This window comes from Hirundo rustica, chromosome 8 (assembly GCF_015227805.2).
Source record: "Hirundo rustica isolate bHirRus1 chromosome 8, bHirRus1.pri.v3, whole genome shotgun sequence".
Lineage (NCBI taxonomy): Eukaryota > Metazoa > Chordata > Aves > Passeriformes > Hirundinidae > Hirundo > Hirundo rustica.
Window position 1 is genome coordinate 24,021,989 of NC_053457.1, and position 14,586 is coordinate 24,036,574.

At 44.0% G+C, this 14,586-nt stretch overlaps 1 protein-coding gene across 10 annotated transcripts in view; it reads right to left on the reverse strand.

The window, feature by feature from the left end:
• The window catches only part of SH3PXD2A (SH3 and PX domains 2A), a 248,910-nt gene that overhangs the window by 60,975 nt on the left and 173,349 nt on the right, over window positions 1-14,586 (reverse strand). For all 10 annotated transcript variants that reach the window (XM_040070646.2, XM_040070647.2, XM_040070645.2 and 7 more), the window contains one exon: window positions 10,631-10,762. In XM_040070646.2, the coding sequence (XP_039926580.1) occupies window positions 10,631-10,762 (132 nt within the window). The remainder of the gene's footprint in view (window positions 1-10,630; window positions 10,763-14,586) is intronic.

A 14,586-nucleotide genomic window follows, 5' to 3' on the forward strand; every position in this document is an offset into this window, starting at 1 on the left:
ATCAAGATACAAAAATCTGAATTTGCCAATAAATGTAGTAACGAGAAGCCAGCCAGTAAAACAGAGCTCCAAAAGAGCCCATCTCATGTGCTGCCTCTTCTAGAACTGCTCTGGTTAATCCAGCCACAAGACAACATCTTTCAACCAAAAAATAAGATATTAAATTCTCCATCAAGAGTGCCAGAAAGTCTGATGTCCCAACCAAGGGGGTGGATGGGAAGAGCCAAGATGCACCCCTCTGTCAAGCCACCCCCTAAATCTCATTGTATTATGGCAAACCTAAGCAAGGCAATTACTCCTACAGGTTTTGCTAAACCTGAAGATGGACAAGAAGCTGGTTTGTGGAAAAACTGAACTTTTTTTAACATAAAAATCAAAAGTGTGGAGTTATGTTGCTAGTCATAACTGAAACACGTCTGCTAATGATTAAAGCTTCCATTTTGCTGCCAAAGTATTATTGGAACTGCTTATTTGCTGTGCAGCTTGGGGGGAAAAAAAATCTCTTCCATCCTTTATTAATCTTGTCCTCATCTGACACAACAAAAATGCACCATCAGTCTTTTGCTTACTTTGAAAAACAGGCCTGAAAGTCACTCCAAGAGCCAAAGTCTTTGTGTATAATTACTGTCTTGATTAACTAGAACAAAGGGCAGAAAACGTTAATCATTACGCATTAAATTTAGTATTTTGGGGGCTTATTTAAAGATATTTCATCAACCTGCTTTCTTAAATGAAACTTTGATATAACAAAAACCTACAAAAACATTTAAAATAAAAGTTTTTTTAGGTTTTTTTTGTTTGTTTTTTTTTTTTTTTTGGTTGGTTGTTTTTTAAAAGCAGTCACACCCAAGGGAATGTAGCTCACATCACAAGGTAACTACGGAACCCATTGGAAGGCCTCAGCAGTAATACTTGCACCTTCTTGGCCCCAGGTAGTTTCTTGCAGCAGTGCAGAGCTGGTGACCTATTTGGCTGATATAGGAAACTCAATCATTAGAAAGTTTATGCATTCTAATATAAAAAGCAGATTTTCCTTGGAAACATTTTCTTGGGGCAGGTTTCAGGGTCCCAAAACTGGCAGTGACTGCATAAACAGAGGAGATAATGAGTAAAGGCTCCATTAGAGGATGCTACATTTTTTTTTTTTCCTTTTCAGCCTGCCATCCTGGGCTCCAAACAGGGTGTGCAGGAGAAACGGGGAATGTAACTATCTGCCTGAGCACAAAGTCTTAGCAGAGGAGGATTAAATGAGAAGGGAAAGAGGAAGAAACTTGCAGGCAGCTGGAAATTTCGTATTTGAAGTTTTCAGAGGCCTGGTAGACATCCTACTATCCAGGAGTAGCTGGATGTGTTGTATGGCAAACTCGAAGGTGGCAAAGCCTGTGTGCCATTGCTCCTCCACTCCTACCGATGTGCCCTGCTCGTCTGAAGCGAAAGTGCCCAACTTTATTTATTTACGCACTACTAAGTCTTCAAGTCTGTGGTTTCATCAGTCACATCCCACCCTCTCCCCAGCAGACAGGGCAGTCTCAGAAATCCTGGAACACATTTTATGCCCACAGCTAGCAAATATGAAGTCCAGACAGGCTTGTTCCCTCTCCTGCTCCTAGAGGAGGTCTGAGGGGTCTCAGCATCTTGGATATGGAGAAATAAAAACAGATGCAGATGACAAATAAGCTTTGCAAAGGCTGACATTGATTTTTTTTTCCCCTTTGAAATACACTTCTTGTGGTCTGAAGACAAGAAAGATCTCATCACATGCTGACCTGGCAACCATATGGGACCTTTTTCAGCCCTGCCTGTGTGAAGGCTTGGCCTCAGCAAGTGGGCTTGCTCTGCTGGCACTCATGAGGCAGAGGAGTTCCTCTCTTTGGGCTCCAATTCCCATTTCCTGAGGAATTAGAGAAATATCAATGTTCTCTAATCTACAATCAGATTGGAGATCTAACTCCAATTAAATGGGTAGTATTTTGTTCTACGTCAAGCCAGGTGGACGGAAGCTGAAAAAGGAACCTGTTTACTTCAGCAGAATGCTTAGAAGACAGCATGGAAAAAACCCAGCCCTAGAGATAAATATTTAATATACTTGAAGACTTCCTAGTCACAGCAATCACTCTTCTCCTGAACTGGGAGAAATTTAGAGGTGTGGGAGAGCTGTCCCACAGAGGCATTTAGATATCAGCTAAAGAAAAGCCAAATGAATGCAAAAGTCAATGTGGTTGAACTTCAGATGCCTCCCCAAAATGGAAAAAACCCCACATAATTGAACTAGCCCTGTCAGAATACCAGTTGCCCAAGATTAAGACAAACAATGGGAGTAAGACTAGAAAAATTAATATAAACCACACGCTATAGCCCAAAACATTTGAAAAATATGTTCTAGAGGGACAGTTTCAAACTGGAAGCTATTTTATCATGTCTTAATCTGGAGAGAGGTTTCTTTTAAACTGTTTGAAAGTGAACAGCACATAAAAGGGATCTGATAAGTAGTGTTAAAAAGGAGAATGCTTCAGAGAAACATGACCCCATGATATCTTTTGTGCCCCTATTACTTGTTAATCACTCTTTTCCCTCTATAGGGGAATGAAATGAGGCAGCATTGCTTGGAAAACAGTAATTAATTTCTTGCTACTCTGGATTATGAACCCAAGGGAACACCAGTACTAGTTAACTTTTGCAAGGCTTTATAAGTAACACTGAAGGTCACTTTAATATGACATTGAGCTGCTCCCAAATCAAGTGGGAACCCAGATAACACAAGCCACAGTCAACAGCTCCATCCCAACAGGCAAAACATCCCCAGCAGCTAAGCTCCAGAACAGCCAGAAGGTGTCCCAGGAAAGCTTCAGCAGAATGAGGCACTGCAAAGGGCAGGGTTTTAGCAGCCAGCCATATTTCAAATGTTCTTAATGAGCTTGTCATCAAGGAGGCAGAGCAAATACCAACTGCAATTTGAAGCTGGGCAAAGGAAAACCAAGAAACGATGTCTTTGAAACGCAGAAGAGCTTCCCAGAAGAGATGGAAATGTCAAATCACAATTAAAGGGACACTCCCTTTGTCACAGGGTTGGAAGGAATAGCACCAGCAGAAAAGCAGGAGCCCACCTTAATCCCTCTGCACAGTCACTGAACAATGGGCATTTCAGAGGTGGCAGTGGAGAACAACCTCATTTTCCACAGTGATAGAGGACAACTACAAAACAAACAGGGTAATAATAATCCTGCTTTGGTTCCAACACAGAGCATTGCCTTCCAAGCTCTTAAACAGAAACAAATGTCAATTGCCATGTAAGTTACTAAGTGGGGCAGAGGAAGCCATTTAGACATCACAAGATAGCAACATAAATATCACAAAACATTCACAATTCAAGCATTTTGTTTTATGCGGCAACATCCCGAGCTCAGCTGAGATGTTGGTGTGGTGATGCTCAAGCAATAGGCTGGCCTAGGAGCTTCAGTCCCATCCCCTTATCATTCAAACCTATGTACAGGGCAGCCTTGAACTGCAGCTCAGAGGTAACCACTTCAGAAATGTGGCATGATTCCTTTCTGGGCACAGTAAATTCAAGTTTAATTGAGGAAAAATCAAATGAGGGCTTCAGCCATACCAACATGTTTTGACTGCTGAATGTAAAACAGCCAGAAAAAAAAGGCAGCTACCATCCTCCTTATCCTTGCAGAAGCACAGAGTTAAAAATTCAACCAGAACAGGAAAAAGGCAAGAAAAAAGGTGTTCAGAAAACAGCTTACAAAACAATCACCAGAGAGTTCAGGGTAGGCTGTCAAGGGCTGCTTCCAGCCCACTACATCTGCTAAAGTCATTAGACAGTGTCACCCCACCCTTGGGCTCCCAAGGGCAAGAGCAGAGGAGGGAGCGCTCCTCCTCATCTCCTGCTGACCCGGCTGTTTCTGTGTGAGTGTAAATTCCCTCCATCCATTCAACATTTTGCAAACAGGCCACTGGAAGAGGGAGTGCCTGTTTGCAGGGTTGGTCAGGCACTGTATTCCCAGAAAGGAGCTGATTTCCAGAAGAACTTGGCTGGAGTAAATCATCACATCCAGTTTTACCTCTCTGCTCTAAGCTTGTCCCAGGCTTCCCTCAGAACCAGCACCTGGGTTAGTGTAGACGTTCCCTGTTCCTCCTATCAATATTCTGCTTCCATTAACTCCTTTAAAACAAGGCACCCAGGCTCCCTCCTGAGACAGCAGTTTCCAAGACAGCTGAAATTTAAAATAAAACCCACCCTTTGCAACCAGATGCACCAACAGGATGCTTTGCTTACACTGTTGCAGAACAAAGCAGACTTGATCACTGCCTCCAAAAGCCTGGAGACAAAGACAATGCTGCAGTGAGACAATCAAGCGCCATTGAGCATCCTCATTCTCAGCACAGACAGCTCTGAACCTCTGCCTGCCCAGAGAAGCCCTCCTCCAGCCCCAAGCTGCAAACATTGGAAGGAGGAGAGCATCCCTGCTTTGCCAGCATTGTCCCTGTTTGGAGAGCAACTTCTACAAACAGTTTTTTTATGACATTAAACAACTTTCCAGTAACTCCTAGCCAAAAATTCCGAATCACCCACCCTGCCTCCTCAGATGGCCTGTGTTTGACTGCCATTAGTGCGTACATTGGACAGAAACTGCAACAGGACAGGAACTGATTCATAAGTGGATCAAATATCCTCTACTGCTGGGCTGGTGCCAGAGAGGCGGGACACATGGCAGGGCAGCACTGCATTCAGGATGGACACTGAAGGCTAAACACCTTTGTTTTCCAAGAAGGGGCTTGGGGTGGTCCTTCCTTAAACTTGGCTCTCCCTGTTAGAGAGTTATAAACACTTGTACATGCAAAGGCAGCTAGACAAGCTGTCCCAGGTATTTAGTGGTGGCCACTCACCTAAACCTGTCCTCTGGGATAAAGCCAATGGTGCTAGAGGAGAAGTGCTCAACCCACAGAAGTGTTTGTTTCTTCTCCTCAAATTCCAGGCACAGCTCGAGGACCAACCAAGAGAAGGGGCTGCTGTACGAGGGAGTATTTACTTTTTATATCATGACCTTGGTCTGTTACAAGGCTTGAAATTCAAATACACAGGCACACTGGGAAGAACTGGAAACACAGAGAACTGAAGTAGTTTCTCAGAGCAAACAGCCGGGCAAAGCTGGGCATACAAACAGAAATTAAGTCCTGCATTATATCTGACCAATTACACTCTCTCAAAATGCAATGTAAAGGGAAAAAACCCCACAAAAACCCAAAACCAAAAAAACCCAAAAAGTTCAGTTTCTAAAGGAACCCAACATGTGCCAATTGTACTTGAAATAAAGCACAGTGTTGGCAATTACTGTGTCTGGTAGCACATCTGGCCAGTGGATGCAAAGCTATTGACAATTCACAAGCAAACTAGGAAACTGCATTTGCAATTTGGTGTAGAGCTAGAGCCACATCTGAAACCTAGAAAGCTGCTAGATTGCCACTTATCTGTTAGAATAAACAGAAATGTACTGGGTCTGGCCAGCTTTTACAAGAGAATGTTAATGCTCAGAGACATTTGCTAGCAGTGCACCCAGTCCCTTCTGTGTATAAAGGGGATCAGGAAAACAAGGACCTAGAAGAGGTAGAGCAGAAAAAAGCAGATGCAAGACAGAAACGGTGATCTTTACAAAATTTAAAACAAAACCCCCACCAACACTAAAGAAAGGTGGTTAAAAATCAATGCTACTTGCTAAAACAGGCATGGCAGAATGGATATAAATATGCAAGATTGGTCCATGTGTTGCAAGAAACCCTATTTCTCTGTTTCTACTTAAAACACTTTAAGGGTGTGCCTTTAGCCAAGATGCAGCAGTTAACCCTGAAAGGAATCTTGGCCCCTTCTGGTACCAAATAAATCCACTTACTTGGGCCCAAAAAGCAGCACCTTCAAATAAAGGGTGCTGTGTTCCCCATGAAGAGCCAGAAGCCTAAAGCTCTCAATCTAAGAAGAGGGAGCTTCCAAAACAGAAGCCAGTGCATCTGTATTGGAACTGAGAGTTGTGGCCTTCTATGCCCCTTTCCTAGGTCACGACTGCAGCCAGTGAGCAGCACCAGTGAAACCAAGTGGTGTAGCAGAGGACACTGCCAGGCACACACTCATCTCCTGACAGTGTGTGTGGACAACCAGGACTAAGCCAGGACTCCAAGATGAGCAAAGATCTTCATGGATACTTCAGTGCCAAGTCCCACAACCCAGATAAGGAGGGAAGAAGCAGCCTCCCTTCCCAGAGATTCCTTTGGGTCCTGATAAAGTTAAACTAACCATAATAGCCTTGTTTTACGTATTACATGTACTCTAACACTGAAAATTGGTCTGCAGTTATGTAATTGCAGAGGAAATGGCTACAGCACTGCTCAGCCCAGCTGAAAACGCCATCCCACGACGCCTCCACCGCAGGCATGGCTCCCAGGGGCTGCAAGCAAAGAGTTCCCTGCCTGACTGCAAGCAGAGCAGCAGAGGTGCACGGGACTGTGCTCATTCTTCACTGTCTGTCAGGTTTTCCATTGCAAACACTGCTGACACAGTTTATAGCTTGACTATCTCAAGCCACATCCACACAAAACTTGGCAGAGAAGGAGCTGCTCTGGCCCTCCCTCTTCCACCTTAAAGAAATCTGTCAGATTCCTGCTTTAAAGTCACAACATTTCTTTTCTGCAACAGAAAAACATTTTTAAGTCATTCTACAAGGCTTTTTTTGGTTAAGGTTTAAAAGAAGCCTATGTAGTCGACACACAGGACTTACGTCAACTATTCACATAGTTTTTCTGAAACAACTCAGAAATGTTTAGATAGTGTTGGACAGAGCAGGTTGATTACACCATGCCTTTAAACAAATCACAGTCACTTCTAGCAAGAAACACAAGCCCTGTAACTAGAGTCTGTTCCCAAGCAACATCTGCAGAGACTGTAAACCTCCTTTTTTTCTCCTGATGCATTTGTGACCATTGCTACATGCAGATTTTCCTCCCAGCTAAGGAAAAAAAAGAGAGAAATATTCATCAGATACAACAGGCACACTGGGTATTTTGCTCTTATAAACAGAATTAAGGTCTGAAGGACAACTTTTATTGAGCCAAGATGGGTGCCTGCTGCAAAAACCAAATGCTGGAGCCTGAGAACTGGTACACTACTAAATAACTTGTTCCGAGGTAAAACAGCTTTATTTAAGTCTAGCAAGGTTTTCTTCCGCAGTAATTGCAGCACCAACCAGGTTTTTGTGACCCAAAGGCTTCACAACTCAGATTAATGGTTTTAGAAATCATTCACCATATATGCTACACTGACCTTGCTCTTAAGTCTTAATACTGGACAGAATTTTCAACTTCAAATAATGTCCAAGTAATAACTTTCACTAGCACAACAATGAAGACAACTTGTCCAGCTCTCTCAGTGAAAGAGAACACCAAATGAGACAAGGCCCTACCAAATGGGCTTGTACATATCTACCTGTGAGACACCTTAAATACCATCTCTTAGATGAGAAAAGTAACATGAGTAATACTATACAGTAAGTGTGACACACTTAACATGAAGCTAAAGAAGCTTGATGAAAACCAGATAAGGCTTCAAATAAGGAAAATACCAGATATACCCCCCCCCACACCTCTGCCCTATACACTGAGCTTTGAACAAGCACAGCTTATGTCCTTTAAGGAGAGCACACATCAGAAAGCAAACATCAGAAAAGATGGTACATCTAGCTCAGGCCCTAGAAATGTGCAGAAGAAAACATCCAGCAGGATGTAAAATGTGCACCATCATTTGGAAACTGATAGTGAGGTCCCTTGTGTAAAAAACACAGGGACATTTGACCAGAAAAGAGAAGGTGCTTTTTTATTATGAAAGGCATGCAACAAAGCCAAGTTAAAGTTTTTTCTGCTCCAGGAAACAAAAGAACCGTTTAAGTATCCTTGGCATCAGCAGGCAACCCTGTTCAGGCAAGGTTTTAAAATGAAAGTGTCATTTGTGCCCTTACACATCTAACCTCCCCAAAGTACAGTTAAACGCCCAAAGTAGACATGATATGCTATATACGTGTCTGTACATACAAGGAAGTTCAAAATATTGGCCCAACAGCACATCCAACACACACTGTCCAGTCTGACAGGACTTCTCAGCTGCCACCTAACAAGCTGTCCAGCCACTCTTCCTTTCATTGAAGACATTGTCCCTGCTGCAGGTGACATCCAAAACACCTTGCATTTCCTTTGTATGGATTGGAAGAACAAGCCTGATTTATACATCACAGGTAGAGTTTCACAACACTAACAAGGCCAACATAACCATACAGTCAAATGAAGTATTACACATGTGCACAGCCCAATAACCTTATTTTCTTGAAAATTATATCCCCCTGCTGTTAGAGGTCATAACCACGTCTCCTGGATTTGCTTGCTTACACTAAGCAAGATACTCAAATTCAAGGCATAATTAATAACTTTTGAAAGTTGACTCTTGAGAAAGTTTTGCTAGTTTCATCACATGCCACCCAAAGGCTCAGCTGTAGCTGAAGAGATAAGAAGATAGTATTGAAGTCATTCCTGTGGTATCCCTAACCTAGGTGAGAATTGAGAGATCGTTTGGAGTCCTGTTATTCAAATAACCGAACAATAGGTTCCTTACCAGAACATTTAAAACAGGCATCCAAGCAAGTGATGCTCTCTCCATCACCAATCTGTGACTTATGAGCTTATCTGGTTTGGGGTTTTTAAATTATTTTTTAAGGATATACATATCTTTATTTTGTACGTACATAAATATAAAGAGCAAAATTACAGCATGGAATTCCAGGCTTCAGATTTCCTTTCTTGTTTACATGGACATTAAGGAATCTGGCTGCCAAGCATCAGAATATGGTTTTAAGAAGTATAATCCAAATTCAAGGATGTCCCCCGAGAAGAGTCACATTCCTGGACCCACTAACTAATTCAAACCCTGACATTCTCCATTTCTATCTCTTCATACCATGTGGTTCAATACAATGTGGTCCAAACTGTGCAAGGCAGAGAGGCCACACTAAATGAAAACACAAAGGAACTGTAACTGGAATTCAGACACTTCTTGTATTATTTAACAGCCCAGTTAATTCCCTTGGCTCCACAAGCCATTATCCAAGACAAGGATATCATGAATATGAATCTATGTTGCCACAACATAACCAGGCTTGCTCTGATGGCAGGGACACCCACTATTAACAATGGGAAGCTGTAGGCTTGGAAGGAAGGATGCTTATCCACTGGGCCAGACACAGTTCAAGGAGTGAAGACATTTTTCCCTCTTCAATCATAGCTATTGCTTTAAAGTGGGGCAGATGAGCAGTTTGGTTTCTATTGGTTTTGCAATTGATACAGTCAGTACCCAGGAGGTGGGTATTTCTGTTCGCACTAGCCAGTGCCTTTCCATGCAGAATCCTTTTGGACTCCACACTAAATCACCAGCCAGCAAATGAGTGTATCACTTTGAGCCAAACAAACATGAGGCTCTCATACAACAGAAAAATTACCACTCCATTGAAAGAAGGAAAAAAAAATACAATGCATGGTCATCTTTGTGGATAACCTGGCTCAAAGCTCTGGAAGCTGAATTTGAACCTCAGATCAGGGTGCCCTAGCATCCCCAAGCTCTGCTGTGCCCAGCACTCTCCAGAGCCTGCCAGGGCAAGAGCCCTGAATGTGGAGGTACCACAACATGAGCCTGGGCTTGAACAGATCCCAAATGTCAGCAGCTCCTCTGGATGAGCACACACAAGTCACGAGTGGGCTGGAAACCAGTCCTGGACAACAGCTCTGGATTAATACACAAGGAGTGCTGGAGGGGAGGAGGGGGAGCTGCTGAAGACAGGCAGTTATTCAAACCAGCTGCTAAGCCACTCCAACCACTCACACGTACACAGTCTCCTGTATGCATTCTGCCCAACTCAAAGCTACCAGGCATCCAAAAGTTAAAGTACACAAAAGAAATCTATACAAACACTTGCCAAAAATCTCATTTTCCAAGTGCAAGCTGGTTATTCCCTGCACCGCAGAAGGGGATTTCATCTTGCTTTTATATGACAGCTTCTGCCTCTTTGCCTCAAAATTCCCCAATTAACACTTCTGCAAGAAGTTTTGAAACTGTGCATGGCCACGTATTTATCTACGCACATTCTCTCCCCTCCCTACCGAGCTCTGGGCCACGGGCTAAGCTGTCAAGCCAAGTTTCATCCCAAGCAATTTTTAAACACTCATCCTATAAATCCTCCGCAAAGGGAGTTAGTAATGGAAATACTGACAGAAACTTGAAGAGACAGTAGGGCAACTACAGCAGCCTACTATACATCAGCTTCATTAGCTGCAGATCCTTCTCTCCGTCACCTTCATTTTCCATTAGCGTACCTTGGCTAATTAACACACAAAACCTATGAAACATTCTTACAGTAGAAGGCAACATTTGGCCTCCAGCCCAAATCAACATTGAGAAACTTCAACATCCTCTGCCAGACATAGTAACTGTACCAGATGGAGCAAACGGAGAGCTAACAAGTAGTGATGAGGAAACTGAAAGCAAAGGAACAAATGCAAAAATCGGACCATTGAGGGAAAAGCAACAAATATAACTTACCGCTTTCATTTTTCTCTATGACATCCACAACCTCTCCAGCCTGGAGGCTGATCTCAGAGTTCTCTTGCTTCTCATAGTTGGACACCACCACATATTGCTCCAGGATCATGGGTTCAGAGCTAGCATCAGCACCTGGGGAAGGGAAAAAGCAAGCCGTAAGCCAGCTTCCAGCCATGGTTCCTTGAGAGCGACCTCCGTCCATCCGAGTCACAACAGGCCAACTTGTCAACAGAGCCAAGCGAATCAGCAAACAACCTTGGCTCGCAGCATATCCCCAAATGGCTGGCCATATAGAAACAGCCTCCTCTGGCCCACAACCCAGCAGCACAGAGGGACATTGGAGAGAAGAAGAAGAAAAAAGGGGAAGAAAAAAAAAAATTATAAAAAAGGAGCCAAAAAAGTGAATTAGTTGCACAGTTTCATGATGGATTCTGAAAATAAACCTCTTCCCAACATGGTTTCCACAATCCTTGCTCCCATTCAGAGAGAAAAATCCTGGGCAGTAGCAGTATAAATCCACAGCTGAGCCATCCCCCCAGTAAACCCAAAGAAGAAACAGCTCTCCCCTTGGCGGCTCAGCTCCTTCTCCACTCTAAAGGCTTGAGCTGAAAGTCAAGAGGGGGCTGTAGATGCCAATCATATTCGTCTGCACTGCAGCCCTTAAATAGAAACACATGAGCGGGACTGAAAGAGAGGGAGGTGGGGTGGAGGGAGCGAGGGGAGGGCGGGGAAGAGTGTTTACTTGAAACAGAAGAAGAAAAGAAGTTGTAGCGCCAGATCGCCGCTCGAACGGGGCCACCCCCGCCTGCCCCCCGCCAGCTCCGCGGTTCCGCATTGCCCCGGCGGAGCGGCCCCGGCGGGACCGGGCTCGGCTCCCCCTCGCCATCGCCTTTTTGGAGCCCTCGGAGCCGAGCCCCAGTTGTTTGATTTCTCTTCGGACCAAGGGCTTTCGGCTGTCAGAGCCATTTATGAACGAGAGCAGGCGCTCACGCGAGCGGGGGCCGCCAAAGGTGCAAAGTAACTCTCTCCTCCCTCCCTTCCCCCACACTACTGGTCCTTTTTATTGTTGTTATTATTATTTCTGACTTTTTCACCCCCAAACCGAAATCACGCGTTTCGAGGTGGAGCCACGAGGCAGGCACAGCACAGTGCCAGATGTGGAGGGAGCCCTGGGGCTGCTGCATCTCGGCTCTGCAATGCAACACAAACAGCGCAGACGGGGCCTCTGCACTCCCAAACCCAGGCACAGACTGCCTGTGCTCGGCCTAGAAACCGCCTCGAAAAGCTGTGAAAACCTCTCCGTTTAGGTCGCATCTTTGTAAGAGCCAACATACCTTAATGCACAATTGTTTTACAGATTTTCTCAATTACAGCAGTTTGGGACACCAGCATTATTATACATTTTACATTTTAAGAGATGGTTCCTGTCGCTCTGGATTAAGATGTGGATTGAAAGGGAGGACAGAAGCAGGTATACAACTTGCTGAATGTCCCATTTTACACAACACGGACAGAGCCAGGAGCAGACTCCAGGTTTTCCTGAATTTCTGATGACAAATTGGCTACAAGAGATGGGAAGGAAGCAGCATGGTCTGGAACTGTCCACCAGAAAAGTCAAGGGACTGACAGCCAAGCACAGGATGCTGGGTGCTGTATTTCCAAACCAGCACACTCATATGTGTTTGGGCTGGAGATGCAAAGTGATTCTACAGACAAGTAATTAGCATCCCTGCCAAGAAAGAGGTAAAGAATGCATCAGCCATTAAGACAGCATCCTGTGAAATGAAAATCCTAGAAAAAAAAAGCAATTAATTCAACTGTTTCCTGAAAGGAAACACTATCACAATGCCTCCCCTCGGAACAGGCTTAAGAAACCCAGAAAATTAGAAGACTTACTTGCTCCCTAAGCATTCCTCTGCCTCTCCTCAAATTACCTAAGTTAATTTTCTTTAAAGAGGAGTCATCTCCTCTAGAAGCTTGTGTTTAAGAGATTTAGCTTTTCCATAGACAGTTGAACCACAGCCAGTAGCAGGAATAGGAGAAGACCATGAACTGACAACATGGAAATTTATAATGCAAATTTTCACCATAGCTGTCCATTCCAAATAAGCATCATGTTTCTCTTCATGATCAATCAATCTGACTCGTGCACTCTGGTTTAATCCAGTGCTAGTTGGGCTACCTAGAGTACAATGAGATGCTTTCCCCTGTTTCACACTGTTTCCCACACAGTCTTTTCACCAGTCCAGAATCCAGCAGCATTATAATAATCTTCCTTCAACCCACTCAGGCAAGTAATACCTACAACCCCTACTTTGTTTTAGTCTTGAGATAAATACAATTTTTTTAACCAGAAACAAAAGCTGTCATGGACTTATGTCTATGCACGTGCACCAGCAGAGAATTCAGTGTGTAGAAAGGCAAGAGGGACCAAAGAGCAGCAAGGGGAGCAGGGGGCATGCAGGAAGCTAATTGCTAAACCAACAACTCAAATGCCTTCTTTCTTCCAACCTACTAGGCAGTTTTCATGGGACTTGAGTAAGGAAAAAAATCCAAAAGACTGCATTGGCTTGGTGGCTGGAGCAGTGTTCATGTGATGCACGTGTCCCTGCTGGGAACAAGGAGAGGACCAGGCTGGAGCACAGGCTGGCAAACACCCCACTGGCAGCCACAGAGGCCAAGCCAGGGACCGTGTGCCAGGGAAATGCCCTTGCCAGGAAACACTGGTACTTCAAATCCAACTCCACAACTTTTTTTTTTTTTTTTTTTTTTTTTTTTTTTTTTTTTTTTTTAAAAAAAAAAAAAAAAAAAAAAAAAAAAAAAAAAAAAAAAAGGCTCTTAAAACAGTTTGGCAAGATAGGTTGTATCTGCACTCTCATATCTGAAACCCAGCAGGGCTTCTCTGGGTTACTCTGTCCTGTGTTGGATAAGGTAGTCACTGCAGGAGAATTTCTTTGTTGCTACAGTGGCTGGAGGAACACATACAGTTAAGAGATTGTTTTAACAGACGCTTGTATAAGTGCTACAGGGCTCCTATTAAGACAAAAAAAAAAAAAAAAAAAAGGGTGATAAATTCCTTGGTCTAGGAAGTAACCAAGGTCAAACAAACTTATTCATTTACAGCTGCAGCACATCATGCCTAGAGGATATCCCCCTTTTGAGGCGTGGGGTTCTGTGTGGCTCCTGGAGTGATGGTCACCCAAGATTAGGTACTGCACAGGGGGGAAGATTTCAGTAAGAGCAAAGAAAGGAAGAAGAGGAGGAGGAAAAGACAGAGAAACAGCTCCTTCCAGTAACCAAAAGCCTTAACCATTTTCTGGGCAGCCTGGTTTCGGTTGTTGCTACATTCTCTTCAAACACAGTAAAGGACTTTATTCCTCCTCAGCCTTCCATCCCCCACGAACTTCTTCATATGAATTACTCCTCAGTGACACTCAGGATGCCCGCAACATTGCTGCTACACTATGTCAGACTCTCCAAAGGGAATTCAAAAGAACAAGACAGGCAACACCACAGGGAGCACAGCACCAATTACACCCGCTGCCGTGGGCGCTTCCGCATCCCTGCCAATTAGTTCAGGTCTAATTTGTAACACAGGGCACAGCATACATTGAAGAGTAACAGCCTGCTCGGTGTGAGCACACCAGAGGACAGGGATGCAGTGTGGCATGAGTTTCCCAGCAAACTCACATGCAGCTGCAATGCCACCCTAACACAACAGCTCTACTTTTTAAAAAGCGTGTTCAGCCTAGGCAGGAGAAATGGAGAGCAAAGGATAGCATAACACTGATGTGCCAGATAAAGGTCCCCCCATCCTCTCCCTCCAAAAAAGCAGCATTAGTGTTTTGGTTAAGCTCCAACTTGCAAGCCCTCCCCAGAGCAGAGCACAGATTGCTGGCTGAAATAAGAGTTTGCTTGCCTCTCCATTTCTTTTTGCCTCGAGTCCGTTTCCTGGT